At 49.9% G+C, this 18,348-nt stretch overlaps 1 protein-coding gene across 13 annotated transcripts in view; it reads right to left on the bottom strand.

Annotated features, from left to right (window-relative positions):
- The window catches only part of CFAP45 (cilia and flagella associated protein 45), a 43,338-nt gene that overhangs the window by 10,121 nt on the left and 14,869 nt on the right, over positions 1–18,348 (bottom strand). For 4 of the 13 annotated variants that reach the window (XM_033856622.2, XM_033856594.2, XM_073805676.1 and 1 more), the window contains exons 2-7: positions 12,210–12,335; positions 9,611–9,747; positions 7,397–7,541; positions 6,891–7,061; positions 4,984–5,162; positions 3,041–3,170 (exon numbers count right to left, since the gene is read on the bottom strand). In XM_033856622.2, coding sequence (XP_033712513.1) covers positions 3,041–3,170; positions 4,984–5,162; positions 6,891–7,061; positions 7,397–7,541; positions 9,611–9,747; positions 12,210–12,335 — 888 coding nt within the window. Of the gene's footprint in view, positions 1–3,040; positions 3,171–4,983; positions 5,163–6,890; positions 7,062–7,396; positions 7,542–9,610; positions 9,748–12,209; positions 18,343–18,348 lie in introns of those variants that run through there. The other 9 variants (XM_033856632.2, XM_033856659.2, XM_073805679.1 and 6 more) reach the window with 5 other exon arrangements.

Raw genomic sequence — 18,348 nt, 5'->3', positions numbered from 1 at the left:
TCTTTCTTGTACAGGTGGAAAAACTGAGGCTCAGAGTTTAAGCGACTTGCCCAGGGCCGTACAGCTAATGAACTCCAGAGCCAGAATTTTGGAACCTGGTCTGTCCAAACTAAAGTTCCAATCTTCTCTGGAGCTCTTACTTGATTGCCCCAAGTTTTCATTCTCTCTGCATTTCTGAATTCCCTTTGCACTTAAGATGGTGCCACACCTCCTCGGACTTAATCATACGTTGCCGTGAGGATCCCATTCGCTTCCTGTGTGTTCCTTCTGTCCCAGCCAGAGGACAGGGACCATGTGTAACACTTCTTCTCTTTCCCAATACTGAGAGGGAAACAGCAAATACTCAATAATGAGGCAGGGAAGAGGGGGCCAAGGTGAGTGGCAAGTGAGATAGAGAAAAAACCTCAGCGAGAAAAACAATGAGTGATGGACATCAGAGTCCCAGTCGCCCTGAGTGACAAGATCCCTTCTAAGGAATGAGCCTGAGCCTTTGAAAGCTCCCAGTGATCAGACCACTTCTAAGCACACCCTCAGGTCCCAATGTGGAGGGGCACTGGGACCTTGGGCAGTGGCCTCCCTACCGTCTCGAACTTGGACTTCTTGCTTCAAACTCTCCTACCCATCCACTCACCCCACCTCCCACACTGCTTCCCGCTCCTTCCATTTCTTCAAAGACTAACCGCTACCTGGCCTCCCAGTTCCTCCTCAGCCCAGCTTCTGCCCTGACGCATCCCAGGCAACACTGCTGACCCTCCCCCAGCTTGGCTCACTGCCCAGTTCAGGGCTCTTTCCTCCAGGAAGCCTCCTGAACCAGACCAGCACAGTGCTGTGTGCCTCCCCCCAGGTCCACGTGGTGCCTGAGTCACGGCCGCCAGCATCCCCTCACCCACCAAGCACCTGCCTCCTTGCTCACGCCACAGTTCCCCTCCTGACACTCCAACTCCCACACTCTTTTTTCCCCTTTTTCCTTTCTTCCTTTCCTTCCTACCTTCTCCCCATCAGTTTTACACGTGCCATTGGTACCCCAGGCAGTATTTAATCCCACTGACCCTCAAAGCTAGAAAAGCTGCTGACTTCTGATCTATGACATACATATAATCATATATTTACTTACTTCTTTGCCTATTTATTTACTTTTTGGTTTGTTGTTTTTGTGGGTTCATTTCATTTCCAAGAAACCAAAGGACTTCCCCCGTTTCTCATCTTTGAAGCCATCGTGAAGCAACCCCAGAAAACTCCCTTCATTCTCTCCATCTTGCTAGCAAGGTGGGGAAAGCTGCCCTTGCATCACTGGGAGATGATGCAGTTCTAGGCTGGGGAGGCAGAGGTTTCTACCTCTGCCCAATGATACTGCCTGGAGACTTAGGGAGTGCCTAGGACGGGAAAAGGACAATGACCTAACACCGGAGTAATTGTGTTGACTCAGTGACACCTGGAACTTTCTCAATGAACCCACCAATGCCCATTCCCCACAGTCAATTTGGATTTTCCAGTTTCCTGCATATCTATCCCAGACCTGTCCTTCCTGTCCCTTTCCCTCTCTCTCCTGAGCCAGGAGCTTGGCCAGGTCTTGTCTGTCTTCATGGCCCTGTTGCTCCCCTTCTCATGCAGTTCACAAGGCTGCCTGCCCCTCATCTTCCCTGACCATCTGGTTATCAGCCTCCCAGCCCTCACACAGACCCTCATACGGCAAGTGCTTGAGAAGCCCTCATAATTATAAGGCCCCCCATGAGATCCTTCAGGGCCCCCTGTTGCTCCTCACCATCAAATTCACTGGGAGATGACAACTCAATCACCCATAAACATGGGGAAGGAGGAGAACAATAAAAGAATATGTGTTCCACAAGTTAAATGGTACCATGAGGAAACAATCAGACAAATCAGAATGTGGGACATTCTTCAAGTCAAATGTCCTGGATGCTTCAAGGTATCAGTGCTATGAAAATGAATGAATGAATGAATGAGTGAGGGAACTCTTCTAGATCAAAATAGACTTAAAAGACTTAGTGAATGCAATGTGTGAACCTTGATTGAATCCTGGTTTGGACGAAAGAAAATATATTTTTGTAACAACTGAGTAAATTTGAGTGTAGAGTAAATATGAAATGATATTATAGAATCATTGGATTCTAATTTTGTTGATAATGGTGTTGTTGACTTGTAAGCAAATGTCTTTCTTCAGAGATACAGGCTGAAGCATTCAGCAGCAAAGTGTCAAGACGTTGGCAACTTACTTTCAAACAGTTTAACAATATCAAAATACGTATATACATCTAAAAGAGACAAGCAACTCAGGCAGATTAACAACCACTAAATCTAGGTGAAGCATTGATGGGTGTGGTACAGTTCTTTCAGCTTGTCTGTGTGTATAAAATTTTTTTAAGTGAAAAATTGAGGGGAAAAAAGAATAAATGCCCCAAATGCTTGCCATGTACCTCACTATGCCAGGGGCCTTTGTATACTGCAACAGATCAGATGAAGCCAATAGAAGAAGATTTGTTTACATCTTCCTGGTCTGAACAGATGTGTCATCATTACTTTTGCAACGATATGCTTACTAATTTTATTGAGGCTAACAGGAACAAAGGGTTTGACTCCTCAACACAATTAATGACACTGGGAGGCAATGTACTTTGGATGAGGCAACAGCAGCGAGTCTAGAACTAAGACACTGCTATTGTTCACCTACAAAGTCTATAATATCCCTAGGTAATTGAGGGAAGACAATAAAACATCCCTATGTTTATTTGTGCAAAGCATGTAGCCGTATCTTTCCTTCATGTGTCCATTCACACGGATATGTCAGTCCTGGACACCAAGTCCCAGTAAGGCAGGGACAGTATCCAAATCACTGCTCCTCCCCCAGCATGACTCCACAGCCAAACAAATGTTTCATAAGGCAATAAAAAGTTGATGGTGACGATGATGTGAAATGAGCGTGTGCCTGACGGCACATCAGCCCACACACTCAAACCCCAGTGTTGGAGGGCTTTTTTGCTGTTGCTGGTGGAACTTGGCATTATCTGTGCAGCCCTGTTACCCTTAGATCCTCCTCTTGGAGCTGCTCCATATACGCCCGTATCTGCTCCTTATCCTGTTGCTGCTGCTCGGCAAGCAGCGATCGCTCCTCCTGCTTCTTTTCCATCTGTTCCACAATGTGCCGTCTTCCTCTGGGAAGAAACAGTGCCACGGTGTCTTAGAAACCAAGGGTCTGTGTCTCTCTGTTCTAACCTCCACCCAAATAACCCCCAAGATGGGAGGCATCGTAGGAACAATGTGACAAGTGCCCCCTAAACATGGCTATGCTTCACGAACCCAGACCAAAGTCCTTCCCCAGAGGGTCCTGGCAGGTTGGTCCTCTCCCTTCTGAACTCCTGGTTCTGGGGCTCACCGTTCTTTTTTTTTTTTTTTTTTTTTTAATTTCATGCAGTCCACTTTATTGATTTTTTTCTTTCATAGATTGTACTTTTCTCTTGTTGCAGAACACGGGCTCTAGGCACGCGGGCTTCAGTAGTTGTGGCTCACGGGCTTAGTTGCTCCACGGCATGTGGGATCTTTCCGGACCAGGGCTCGAACCCGTGTCCTCTGCATTGGCAGGAGGATTCTTAACCACTGCGCCACCAGGGAATCCCAAGAGCTCTATCTGAATGTCAATCTCGTACTCCTTCCCGTAGAAGGAGTGTGTCTTCTCCCACTCTCCCAGCCTTCCTGCCCTCTTTCTGCCCCAGTCCGGGAAGATCCCACATGCCGCAGAGCAGCTGGGCCCGTGAGCCATGGCCGCTGAGCCTGCGCGTCCGGAGCCTGTGCTCCGCAACGGGAGAGGCCACAGCAGTGAGAGGCCCGCGTACCGCAAATAAATAAATAAATAAATAAATAAATAAATAAATAAATAAATAAATAAATAAATAAATAAAGGTAGAGCTCTTGAATGACTCCAGATGAAATACACTAGAGCAATGAGTAAAAGAGTTACATGGAAGCGGGTTTAGACTCAACATAAGGACCAGGTCAAATCATTAGAGCTGCTGATAAGGCAGAGATTTTCCTTTCATTGGAACTGTTTATGCAAAAAATGAAGAGCCACTTGGCCATGAAATAAACTTTTATTGGGAGCCTGCTATAGTGAGCCAGGTACCTACTAGAAGTACAAAGATGAATGGTACATGAGAACAGAATACAGATGGGGAGAAAGAACTGCCACTCAGTGTGGTGCAATGACTATTTTTTTTACAAGGACTATTTATAGAGGTAATTCTTTAATTATATAGTTGGCGTTCTAAATCCAGGATACTATGATTCTATAATTTACCTGCGTTGGGACTTGTCCTTTCCTGCAGAATGAAGGGGACTGAATTTATTCATTCTAACATGTATTAAGCACCTACTACAGTCCAAGCACTCTGGTAGGCCCAGAAGCTACAGAAATGAATAAGACAGGGACCCTGTCCTCAGTGAGCATACAGCCTGGTGAGGGTCAGGGAGCCACAGTGCAAGGAGGGGTGCGCCAGAGTATAAAGAGGGTGTGGCGGGACCCAGAGAAGGGAGCCCTAAAGCCTGCCAGGTGAAGTGAGGGAGGTTTCTCAGGGGAGGAGACGGCAAAGCTACATACTAAAAGAAGAGAGCGCGTTTTTCGGGGGGAAAGGAAAGAGAAGGGTATTCAAAGGAGAGGCAACAACAAAAGTCATGAGCTTTTGTCAAGACCTGGCATGTTGGGGGAAACGAAGGGAAAGCCTCATAGAATGGATGGCAGGAAATGGTGCAAAATGAGGCTGAATGGGGGCCAGATTATGAAGCACCTGTTGTGATCTTGGAAATAAGTTTTAAGAAGTTCTGTGGTTCTCTGAATCACTCCGTAAAGGTTTTGAGCTAATAACAGAGGAGGATAATGACCATTTCTCATGTCTTCCCCCTTTGCAAGGCTATATGGACCTAAAGACACATGGAAATGACTAAGAGGGGAAGGTGCCAAAGCCATCTCTTTACCGGATGCTCTCTTCCCGCCTCTTTCTGTGCAGCTCCTCCTGCCTCTGAACGGATTTCTGCCGCTCCACCTCCATCATCTGATCCAACCGCTTCTCCTCTGCATCCAGCTCTTTTTGGATCAGCTGCTTCTCCAGAATCTGGGCATCCCGGATGGCGTGGCACTTAGCGTTGAGGATGATCTGGGGAGGGGAAATAAAGCTGTGGTACTAGGCCTGGGAGTAAGGATGCGGGGGAATGCATCACGGGGATAGGGAAGTGGGAGCGGGGAGAAATGGGAGCAGAATCCTATTGAGTGTGCTCACAAGCCCAGAAAAGCAATAGTGTCGGGGCTTCCCTGGTGGCACAGTGGTTGAGAGTCTGCCTGCCGATGCGGGGGACACGGGTTCGTGCCCCGGTCCGGGAGGATCCCACATGCCGCGGAGCAGCTGGGCCCGTGAGCCATGGCCGCTGAGCCTGCGCGTCCGGAGCCTGTGCTCCGCAACGGGAAAGGCCACGACAGTGAGAGGCCCGCGTACCGCAAAAAAAACAAACAAACAAAAAAAAACAATAACGTCTTTCAGGGTATTGGATCTTAGTGTTTGGGGGGTCATGGATCACGCTTTGGGAATATAATGAAAGCTATGGGCTTTCTCCTCCATAAAATTCATTTGCATCTGTACACACAAAATTTCCATAAAACTTCAGAAGTTCATGGTCCCCCCTTAGAGACCCATGAACCCCAAGCGAAGACCCGCTGCTCTGCACTTCGGGGAAACAAACATTCTTGCAGAGGCCAAGCCACTAGATTTTTAAACTAGAAGAGCCCAACATGACACATAACGGAATGAAAAACCATGAGCCATCAATAAGAACTATGGAGTAAAAGCTTTGGAAAATAAAAGGAAGTAGAGAAGATTTACCTGAGAGACAGAAACTGTAGATGAAGGGGCTGGGGAGTCAGCATTTTTCATTTGGCCAGGAAGTGAACCACACGCAATTGAGTTACACAATAGAATTCCCAATGAGCCTCTGGTCTTTATGCTCTCAGCTAAGGGAAGCACTTTGAACACGACAAAAAGAACCCAATTGCCTGGGACCACCATATGTGGCCAGAATTGAACTAGCCGGATAAAGATACAAGTAACATCCTCACATGCATTTATCGACCCACAGTTCGCAAAGCCTCTCCCATATATTAACATATTTAATCCTGCCAATAATTCTGCTAAGTAGTTTCACCACCCTCATTTTACAACTGAAGTGAGGCTCAGGGAGGGCAAGTGACTTGCCGAAGGTCACACAGCAGGCAAGTGGCAAGTGCAGCTCTCCACCCCGTTCCCCTGCCAAGGCCAGACCCTGACCTTTCACCCCTGCACCCTGTCTCCAGCTGGAGCCCATGCTGTCAGGTGTGTGAATAAGAGATAAGAGGAGGGAGGACTTCCCTGGCGGTCCAGTGGTTAAGACTCTGTGCTTCCACTGCAGGGGGCATGGATTTGATCCCTGGTCAGGGAACTAAGATCTCGCAAGCTGTGTGGCACGGCCAAAGGGGAAAAAAAAAAAAAGGAAGCTTGATAGAACTTCCCTGGTGGGGCGCGGTGGTTAAGAATCTACCTGCCAATGCAGGGGACACGGGTTCGAGCCCTGATCCGGGAAGATCCCACATGCCGTGGAGCAACTAAGCCCGTGCACCACAACTACTGAGCCTGCGCTCTAGAGCCCGTGAGCCACAACTGCTGAAGCCTGGGCGGCTAGAGCCCGTGCTCTGCAACAAGAGGAGACACTGCAATGAGAAGCCCGCGCACCACAACTAGAGAAAAGCCTGCACACAGCAATGAAGACCCAATGCAGCCAAAAATAAATTAAATTAAAAAAACAAAAAGAGAGAGAGAAAGAGAGATAGCAGGAGGGAGGGAGAAGGGAGAGCTCACCTTGCTCACGTCCTTCAGCTCCTCCTCCTGCTCCATCCGCAGCTGCCTGGCTCTCTGAAGGAGGTTCTGGGCCCTGTCCTTGGCCACCTCCTCCAGATTGTTGAGCTTCTTGCTGGTCCTCCAAACCATTTCCTTCTGTTTCATGATCTTCTTGCGTGTGGTCACTGCGTCCTATGGGAGCCACGTCGGGATTAGTGGGGGGTTACTGCCTGTGCTGTGTGCCCTGGGCACTAGCCCGGCTGCCACGGTTGACCCCAGATGAGTTTCGCCTCACCCCACCGCACTGTCGGAGCCCAGGGGTTTCTCAGCCTGGCTTCCTCACCCTTCCCGCCGCCCTGCGGTTCCTCCCCACACCCACTCTTAATTCTACAACACGTCCTCTTTAGTACGTTCACGCCCCATTTCAGGGTCCCATAACTAGAGCTCCCAGTCTTGTGGGAAGCCGGCCTCTCCCCAGCCCTTCTCTTCAACCCCCCTCTGCATAGATGGGGGACGGGGGTAGCTACCACAATGGCTTCCTTCTCCTCCTTGAAGGCCTGCTCCCTGGCCTTGAGTTCTTCTCTAGTCAGCACGTGGGATGCCCATTTGATCCGCTCAAACTCCTCAGGGCTCATGATAAGGGACTCCCCGGAGGGGTCCTTGGTGGGGATGCTGACACAAGGATTGAACAAAATTAGGGAGGGGAGGGGAGCGAAGGGCAAGCTCTCAGCACCACACTGCAGGCTGCTCGGCTCTCTTCCCTGCCCCTCATCACTGCCCACCCGCCTGCAGGGACTCGGGCAAGGGCAGGAGAGACAGCCAACTGCGCAACGGGTCCACTGGGGAAAAGTGGTCCCAGGCAAGGGTGGAGTAGCGTCACGGGCTAAAGAAGGGACAGTTTAAGGACTTTTGCTAAAAGGTCCGGTTCATATGCTACCTTCTCTGCGTCGCCGTGTATGACCCTCCCCCATGTATACGTACATAGACCACCTCCTTCCCTCTGCTCTCCCTGCCAGTGTTGTGGGCAACTTCTGTTTCCCTTGCTGGCTCACAAGCTCCTCCAGGATACGGACTCTGTCTTAACCCCACAGGCAGCCCAGCGTCTGGCACAGTGCTGGGCACAGACTGAGGACTCATAATAAAGTTGTTGAATTAAACTTTTAAAATAGATGATTCCTCAAGGATGACATACAAAGAGCAAGGGGATGCCAGACAAGGATGAAGTGGATGCCAGTGAGAAACAATAGCATCCCTGTGCATCCAGCCCAGAGAGAAGCTTTGAAACCTAAATATTAATTAAACTCTCTGATCAACAATAGTCAGAGACATGTCTACAGACCTTTCTAGCTGCCCAGCACATTCAACAAACCAATAGATAATTATAAAGATTACAAACAAATGACACACATTAAAGATGGAGCAGAGGGGTGGGGATAAAGATGCTTCTGGGTGAGGCGATTTAACAGGTACATGGCTAGGAGGCAGGAAGTTAAACTTCCTCCAATAAAACTGGTGCGGGGGGGGCTTCCCTGGTGGCGCAGTGGTTGAGAGTCCGCCTGCCGATGCAGGGGACATGGGTTCGTGCCCCGGTCTGGGAAGATCCCACATGCCGGGAGCGGCTGGGCCCGTGAGCCATGGCCGCTGAGCCTGTGTGTCCGGAGCCTGTGCTCCGCAACGGGAGAGGCCACAACAGTGGGAGGCCCACGTACTGCAAAAAAAAAAAAAAAACTGGGGTGCAGGGGAGGTGTCCAGGAGGTGGACGAATGAGCGAGTGGACTTGAGGCTTAGCCAAGATCTTGTGGTTCACTGGGTGGCGTGGCCCCAAACATCTGGGATGTGGAATAACAAAAAGTGATCTAAATCTGAGGCAGCATCTCACGCTGCTCTCAGCAGCCCTGACAAGTCCCCTCCAAAGTGTTTTTTAGGGATGGACCAGTCCAAGAAGGAGACATGTCTTGGGCCCCAGGAGTACCTGTAGGGCTGCTACCACATCTGGCCATTTCATGCCAGAGCTGACCAGACAGTGCTCCTGGAGCTGTGTCCCAGCCGAGCCTCCCCAGCTTGTGACACAGGCTGCATTTTCTGGGAATTCAAGTTTTTAGTGAGTGGAGCCAGAGTAGGAAGAATGGTTTGGAGAATGAAGCACGAGCACAAGAGCTAAACCACTGAGTGACGGTGTTGGCTCATTTCACATGGCTGAGCTGGGCCTAAACCCCACAGGAGGGGCCCAAGCAAGGGGGCTGCTCCAGTCAGGAAGCCATGCTGAGCTAATCCCAAAGGAACCCAAGAGCCCTTGGGAATTTCCTCTTCTGGCCTCAGAGCCTGGCAAGAAGCCAAGGGGCTAATTAGGCATCTGGTCAGTTTCCCTTTGCTTCCTATTCTTGATGCAGCCAAAAGGAAGTGACTCATCTGGACATTTCCCTTTACCAACGGGAAAGTGCTCTAATGGGGGCTCAGAGAGGACCCCTAAGCACCTCCCCTCTACCAGCCCCATAGGACCCAAGGCAGCCAGAAGAAAGGGAAGAGAAAGAAGCTGGGAATCAAGGGCAATGGCAGTAATAGATACAAGGTGGGGAGAAACAAAAGAAACCAAAATGGAGGAAAAAGGAGAACCAAGAAACGAAAGGGGGGAAATGAATAGGAAAGTGGTGGGGTCCGCAATGACAGAATGAGACCAGGTGGGTTTCCCCATCTCTACGCAGAGGTCCTCAGCGGAAAGGCTCTGTGCGCTAGGTACTCACATGAGCTCCCGGACCATGTCCCGGGTGATGAGCTGGACGGTCTCTGGCTTGTGGTCCAAACCCAGGGCAGTGAGATTTTTCCGAATGGCATGCTTATCTCGGAGCAGCACGATGGGGCCGTCGCTCTGGGTCAGAGGCTGTGGTGTCAGGAAGGACAGCTTAAAAGCTGGTCACCACACTTCCTGCTGGTCAGCCCTAACTTCAAGTGCAGCCTTCCCCTCTCCTGGGGCTTCTACCCCATCCAGCGGCAGAGGAGGCCGGCTGGGGCCTAGACTGCAGGACCACCAAGAGTAGCCAGGGCACTGAGAGCAGCAGGGTACTCTGCCCTTGAACATGGCCAGATGTGCTCTGTACCGACCAACTCTTCTGAGAGCAAGCCTTCTTTATACCTTGTACAGATACTCCCAGAGGGATGGGGGCGCGGGGGGAGGGTTGCTAGCATACGTCCATTCCTAACCTAAAACCATCAGGAATGAAAATTTGGGGTCTCTAGGTTCTCCTCCCTCTGTGGTTTACGAAAGAAAAAATAATTAGCTCTCCTGACCACGCTGTGGGTTTGAAGCATACAATTTGTTACAGACTCATCTAATCTATGATATTTGTTATTTTTAATCCTTTCTAATGATTCATTTACTTTCATCCCCCAAAAAAGCCATATGGAGGAATTTAGAAATAGCTAAATGGCCCTGGTGGAGACCTGCCCTTAAATCTAATGGGATGAGGGAGTCAGTGAATCAGATTTCAGCAAGGCAAATACAAATTAGATATATGAGGTTTTTTAAAAAATGCTCTGACCATGAAGGAGTAACATAGTAAGAAAATGAAATCACTTTTCAGGAAATTTTGAACACAGGAGAGAATTTCATTTGTCATGAATGCAGTATCTGTGGTCCTGAGTAGAGGCAGGGGCATGGCTTCGGTGGAGGTCCTTCCTGTCTGGAGAATCCCGCTTTGCACACCCGTCCCTGGAGTGCTGCTGCCACCTGGTGCCCATCTCTGCTTCGAAGTGGCACAACTCAGTCAGGCCACAGGCCACTTCTGCCCCCAATTGCCGGGCTGGGAGACTTCCTGGACTCTCACCCAGCAAAAAGGCCAAAGAACAGGCCAGGAATAGGCATTACTTTGCCTGCACACTCTTGCAAGTCAGCAAGACTAAGCTTGGAGAACTCGGCCATTTCCAAATCTATCTTCAGTTTAACTAGAAGACTCCCCATGGACTCAAAACAAATAAATGACACGTCTGTAAGTGAAACTGCATTGCTTTGATTCTTTCCCTTGTCAATAGGAAACTGCTGCAGAGTGGGCATCTTCTAAATGGATAAAGATGCCCATCTGGAACACTCTGGAAAGTTCTTTCTTGTCCGCAGTGAGGGGAGTGAGGGGCAGGGTAGATGTCAACTCTCGTCTCCCCAGTGTGCCTGCAGCCAGAGCTATTCACACTAGTATTCACACCACCACTGGTATCTTTCTTCTTTTTCGCTTTTTTCTGCCTCTTTTTCTATTTTTCTTCCAGTTTTCTTGAGACATAGTTGACATACAGCCCTGTATAAGTGTACAGCATATTGACCTGATTTACATCCATCATGAAGTGATTATCACCATAAGTTTAGGGAACACCCATCGTCTCATATACATGCAAAATTAAAGAAATAGAGAAAACCGTTTTCCTTGTGTTGAGAGCTCTTAGCATTTACTCTAACAACTAGATAACATACAGGCAGCGTCCCTCTCCTCTCTCGATCTCTCACCACCCTTCTCTCCATGTCTCATCCTCTTTCTCTCCTTGCCTCTCTTCCTTCTTACCGTCTGAACATCACGTGTACCAAGGTTATTCCAAGTTACACTCTGGCTCTCCTTCTCAAGTCGTCAGCCTCTTAGATGGGATGACATTTGCAAACAAACACCTGCCTGTTTCCCAAAGCAAAATAACTGTATTTTCTTTTTTTTTTTTTTTTGCGGTACGCGGGCCTCTCACTGTTGTGGCCTCTCCCGTTGTGGAGCACAGGCTCCGGACGTGCAGGCTCAGCGGCCATGGCTCACGGGCCCAGCTGCTCCACGGCATGTGGGATCCTCCCAGACCGGGGCACGAACCCTTGTCCCCTGCATCAGCAGGCGGACCCCCAACCGCTGTGCCACCAGGGAAGCCCAAAGTAACTGTTTTAGCTGAGCAACCGGGAAAGAAGGCTGATTCTGTGTTTTTTCACTCTGATGCTGTTCTCCGATGGAGGGGTAATTATGTTGGTCTGTATCTGCAAGCTTGGGCCAGTGGCCCTCAAACATTACCATCACGGGGCGCTCACTGAGCAAAGAGCGAATATTGAGTGCTCTGCAGCTGAGACTCCCTTCAACGTTATAACAGATTTTTAAATGCTGTGAAGACCTAAGGATTTCATGGTGGAGGAAGCCAGGTGCCCTGTTTGCTTGGGCTCCACTAGGCTTCCGAGCTCGTGCACTCGAGCCTCAGAACCCCTCCCGGTCTTCAGTCTGAGAATTACCTGGGAGGGGGTGGCCTGCCCAGAGCTAGCTTTGTCCTGAGCAATGCTAGTTTGGGTCACTGCCTCCAAGTGGCCGCTCCCTGGAGGGGCTGGGTGAGGGTTACCTTGATAGCTCCGAAGAGGCTCTCATCCACCTCGGAGTTCAGGGCTTTGGTCCGATAGCAAGGCCTATTCCTTAACCTGTTGGAAGTGGTAGAGGAGGAGCTCAGGATGCCGGCTGTGCTTAACGGCTGCAGGGAGAGGCAGAGAGTTGGGGTCATCAGTACTGAGTGCCATCTGGACCCCGGGCAAGGTAGACACTTCGCCAGCCCGTGCTGGGGGGATGTTGGATGGGCATGTGGGAAAGCCCCTGGGTAAGCCCTGAAATGTAGGGGACACCCCACAGGAGCAGAGGCGGGCACACCAGCTCAGTGAGGACTCCTGAGGCTCCCCAGCTAAAGACGGCCAAGACGCCGTGCGGCAGGGAAGGAAGGAGAAAGGACACAGGACGGCAGGAGGATGATCTCAGTGTCAGCTCGGTTCTAGTTTTCCACAAGCACAGTCTTGTGAGGCCACGTGGGCTTTCCTGCCCAGATATGTGCAGTGTCCTCTTCACCTCCAAACTCCTCAGCCCGAGTGCCAAACCTCCTTCGTAACTGACACTACTATTTGCCCTCCTTCATGTCCCCACCATCTCACAAGGTTGTGGTGGGGACCTGAGGGCATGCAGGATGGAAAAGCACTTCCCCCACTGCTGGCGGGTGGTTCAGTTTTGTAACAGCTGCCAGCTACAGTTAGGCAGACCAGTTCAGAGCATCCACCGTGATGCTCTTTCACTCCCAGGACCCCTTTCATGTGCATTAGTCAGCTTTTAAGCATCCAGTACTTTCTAGATTGGGGGAGTTCCCCATCTAATGAGCTGAGAGTGACAAGGATCATCCGTGAATGTAGAAGCTGAAAACACTAGATGTTTGTCTTCCAAGCCTGGGCAAAGGACCCCTAGCTGAGCCATCAGATACCCCAAGCCTGACAATAAATAGGGAACTAGTGATGCAAGAAGGAGAACATGGAAACCCCTTCTGACAGAGGCAGCCACACCCCGTGTCTGGGGCAATGCTGATAAGGGTACCAGTGGCAACTGCCCACAGTAAAGCTGCCGGTGCTGGAGGTGCCACAGTGCATCGAGGGTCTTTGCCAGACCATTTCTGGATTGTCATTTAGGCCTGGGTTCCGGCTGCAGTGCCTCCTTTGTTCTCATTTTCCAAGCCTACTTGCCCAGCGTTGGTGTGAAGTCTGTGCGCGCTCCAAAATCCTCTCCACACATTCCCTTCTCCTTAAATTCAAGTTCTGGCTCTGTTGCTTATAACCAAGAACCTGACTGATACAACCTCCTTTCCCCAAGGTCAGTCCAGCTTCAGCTCACACCCAAGAGGAGAAGTCTATCTCCAGGAGGCAGTTTCTGTGAGGACCGCAGGACAACTCCAGGCTTCATCTAAAGCTGATTCACATCTCGCTCTGGAGGAGCCCACATCTCCCGCAGTTCTCTGATCTGGGACACCTAGGGGGAATGGACTGGGCACGTCAGGTCTACCAAGCCTGGGAATGAGCAGCTGTCCACAGGACACGGTGGACAGGGAGACGCATTCCAGGTCACTAAACACTGGACAGTGTGCTTTGAAAGTTCTCTCTGATCTGCCATGACCACACAGACACCCTCCCACCCCGGCAGCACCTGTTCCACCTGAATCAGGTTTTCACACTAAATCGGGCGATTATTCTCCAGCTGGCTCTGTTCCACACAACGGGCACTGCTGTGTGCACCCTTTCCCTCCCAGCCTGGCACAGCCAGCAGGAGGCTTACAGAGGGCGCCTCCCTTTACAGCCTTGGTCAGCCCCCGTATAGGAGAGCAGAGAAACTCGGCTTCATTAAAAGGTAAATACGGCAGCCCCAAGGATGCCTAATAACAGACTCTGAAGGGTTATTATATGGTAACTGGGGAGCAACAGCTCCCCTTTCCACCAAAAATAGAATAAGAGGAGATGAACAGAAACCACTATAGGTGGGATTGAGGCAAAGCATTGGGAATAAGCAGAAAAGATGGAGGGCAATGGAACATGAGAGATGGCGTGAATTCTGTAGACAACTAAGGGGAGAGGTGCCTGGCATGTAGTAGGAGCTCGATATGTATTTGAGGAAGAATGAATGAATGAAGCCAAACAAGACGACCTCTTGGGGGCTGCAGGCCAGATTGAGACGGAAGCCTTTCCCGAGTATGCCACCACTCCACATTTTCCATATCACGGATGTGCTCTGCACTGTGGAAAATAATGTATGAGAAAGGGCTTCGGAGCACAGATGGAAAGCATTATTGTTGTTTTGCATTTTTTTTCCTGCTTCTTTTCAAGGGCTCCTACAAGCTTTTCCCTTGGCCTTGGGTGTCCACCAGACTATAGGTTCCTCCAGGGCTGGGACTGCATCGCTTCTCTCCTATGCTCTTGATACCCATATCAAAAGGAAGTCGCACAAGAGATACTCGACTGCCTGAGCCTCGAAGTCAGAACATAGGAAGGAAAACAGATAATGACCACAGTAAAGCGGCCACGGGGCAGAGCAGAAGGAAGCCTGGAGCTCTGGGGTTGGGTGGCTGAAAAACCTTATTGGGGAAATGCTGACTTTGAAGCCACAAGCCTTACACCAGGGTTAGAATAACCAGTTTTGCCAAAAGCAACAAGAAGGATTAAGGAGGTCACTGTGTAAAAGTACTAGAAAAAAATGAAGAACCAAGCAGAAATGGAAAGTTAGATCCCTCTGGGCTAGAGGCAATAGGCAAGAGGTTCTTTCAGGAGGTGAAGGGCTGGTTTTATTTCTTGCATGACCAAATAAATATCCCCAAGAAGCTGAGCCATACCTAGAGAGAAGCCGGCTAGTCTTCCCTGGTGGAAGGCAGCTTTATTTTATTATTATTTTTTTTTAATTTATTTTTGGCTGCACTGGGTCTTCACTGCTGCACGCAGGCTTTCTCTAGTTGTGGCGAGCAGGGGCTACTCTTTCTTGCGGTGTGCGGGCTTCTCATTGCAATGGCTTCTCTTGCTGCAGAGCACGGGCTCTAGGCACGCGGGCTTCAGTAGTTGTGGCACACGGGCTCAGTAGTTGTGGCTCGCGGCTCTAGAGCACAGGCTTAGTAGTTGCGGCACACGGGCTTAGTTGCTCCACGGCATGTGGGATCTTCCCAGATCGGGGCTCAAACCCGTGTCTCCTGCATTGGCAGGCGGATTCTCAACCACTGCACCACCAAGGAATTCCCAAGGCAGCTCTTGAAGGTAAGGAAAGACCGCTGAGGAGACAAGGATGATCGGCAAAGACGAGGACTGGGACAGAAAAAGATGCCAGCTCTGCCTTGATATTTTCCTTTTGGTGACCTAGCTGACTCCCTGTCTCTTCAAATACCATTCCATCCCAGGTTTACAAGAATTCAGCCATTGCTGGGGCCTCTGGGAGAGACTGATGCAGAAAGATTAACTGGTCATTCAGAAGATGATTTTCACTCCGTTATAGATACAGGATGATCTCCCTAACATATTAAGTTTATATATATGTTCTAGTCCCTGCTTTCAATTCTTTTTTTTGTTTAATATGTATTTATTGGTTGCGTTGGGTCTTAGTTGCCACATGTGGGATCTTTCCTTGTGGCACGCGGGCTCACTAATTGTGGCACACGAGCTTAGTTGCCCCACGGCATGTGGGATCTTAGTTCCCCAACCAGGGATTGAACCGGCAACCCCTGCATTGCAAAACCGATTCTTAACCACTGGACCACCAGGGAAGTCCCCATATTAAGTGTTAAAGAAAGCAGATTATAAGAAACATGGAAGTACAGCAGTAAAAATGTTCATGTGAAGGGTATTCATCCAGAATGTGTTACTAAAAGAAAGTTCACAAGAATGTTTAACAGTAATTTCATGTGAGTATTAGCATCTTAAGGTGTTTCTTGTATTGAATAATGTTCTGCACTGAGTAGGTAACTCTCTTTATGACTGGGGCAGGGGGAGGGGGGAACTATTTTTATTTGACTACAAAACAAAGCAGTGGACCTGGTGCCCTGACTCTGAACACAGAGAGTGCAGCCCTTAAAAAGCTGCAGTGCCGGGCTTCCCTGGTGGCGCAGTGTTTGAGAGTCCGCCTGCCGATGCAGGGGACACGGGTTCGTGCCCCGGTCCGAGAAGATCCCACATGCCGCGGAGTGGCTGGGCTCGTGAGCCATGGCCGCTGGGCCTGCGCGTCTGGAGCCTGTGCTCCGCAACGGGAGAGGCCGCAACAGTGAGAGGCCCGCGTACAGCAAAAAAAAAAAAAAAAAAAGCTGCAGTGCCAGATGTCCCGAGATCCAGGATGTTCAGCTCAAATCCAACAAGACAGATCTTGAACAGGGCTGGAACAGGGCAGTGTGGAATTTCCATGACGTAACTGTAACACCTGTCAACTGAACAAAGACAAAGGCTTGTCCTTTCCTGGATGTCCTCTCCACCTGGGACCTAGTGTCTCTTTTGCATATAGGTTCACCGCAGGCTGGCAAATTCAGGCTTTGAGCTCTTAGCCTGATTCTTCCTGCTTTCTGTAGACTTTGGTTACTAAGAAGGTGGGGATGCCCATGAACCAGGTACCTTACCTTCCACTGAGTGATACATTCAGGTCACCTCTTTCCTCAAATAAGACTGGGTTGGCCATCTGTGGAGTACCATTTGAAGATGACATGCTACTCAGTACTGAGGCCCTGTCCCTCCTTCTGGGGGATGGTATTCATTGTTTTTGTAAGAATCCTGGAGGTCTGCCTCATTGTGACCCTCCCCGCAACTATCACCTCTCCCCACTCCTCCAAACACTCTCAAAAGCTAGTAAGTAGCACCATACACACACACACACACACACACACACACACACACACACACACACACACACACACACACACACTCTTGGTCTCACAGAAGGGCAGAGATCATTAACTTGACCCATTGCTTCTCAAAGGTGCTCATATGCCCAGTCCTGTCCAAGGGACTTCAGAAGGGCTCAGTCAACAGACCAAAACCCCTCCTTGAGTGGCCCTTGAGTGGGGAGTCCCTGATTTGCATGAGCCAAAGCCCACAAGTCTAGCCCAGGTGCAACTCACTGATGAATTTGGACTTGGAAATATGACATTTTTGAAACAGGAGAAAAAGAGAACTAACATTTACTGTGTGCCCTTAGATGCCAAGTATGACGCTAGGCCCTCAGAGACACACACACAGCACTGGGCCTGTAAATCACTCAGGAAAGCTGGAGATAAACATGCATCGTAAAATGCATAAATGCTCTTTGTGGGAGATTTGTTTCTTTTATAATTAACAAGGCTCTTCTTGAAATCCTGACTTGGGGACCCTGAATTTGAACCACTGAGTCCCAGAAAAGCAGTGTGACCTCTGAACATGAAGTGTGTCCACAGGTACATCAGAGACTCCTTTGCCACCAGGTGTTCACCCAGAAATTCTAAGGTTATTTCCAGTAACCCAAGGCTCCAACACCTATCCTCTGCCCCTCTCACTTATTCCTCAGGGACCACACCCTCCTCATGGGATCCCAGACATCATCTTCATACCTCCTCCCAGGCCTGCTGCCCTTTCAACCCTCATGACCCTTGTTCTCTCCATCCTGGGGAACCCCAGGCCTGCTAGACAGTCCCAATCCCTCTCCAGGGACTTTCAAATCTGGTACCCTCTGCATTCATTCATTCATTCATTCATTTGCAAATGTTTGTTGAGTACCTATGAGTGACCCAGAGCCCCAGTAACAAGACAAGGACTTGTAGGCTCAGGACATTAGGTGACTTACACATTGTCCCCCTGCTGGTCAGAGGCAGAACGCGTACCATAACCTGTTATCTGGCCTCCTCACCAATGGTTTTCCCACATCACATCCCACAATCCCCAGCCCATGGAGGCCCCAGACCGATGGGAGGGGGAAGAAGGTTGGGACAGCCCTTCTCCCCACCTCCTCTGCTCAGCACCAGATCACATTTCCAATCGCTATCGACCCCACCCCTAATTTCTCTTTTGGACCCCCCTCAGGACTTCCCTTGCCTCTTCCAGGGGTGTCATCCCCGCTCCTGGGCCTTCCTGACCCCAGACCCAACTTCTGTCAGTCTCCCAGATGCCCACTTTCCCAGATTAGAACCCCAACCCAATTGAGGACACATGAGGCCCCCATCCGAGGTTCTCCTCCACACCCGGGACCTC

Source organism: Tursiops truncatus, chromosome 1 (assembly GCF_011762595.2).
Source record: "Tursiops truncatus isolate mTurTru1 chromosome 1, mTurTru1.mat.Y, whole genome shotgun sequence".
NCBI lineage: Eukaryota > Metazoa > Chordata > Mammalia > Artiodactyla > Delphinidae > Tursiops > Tursiops truncatus.
The sequence above is the reverse complement of the archived record's forward strand: the minus strand, read 5'-3'. Positions and strand labels throughout refer to the sequence as shown.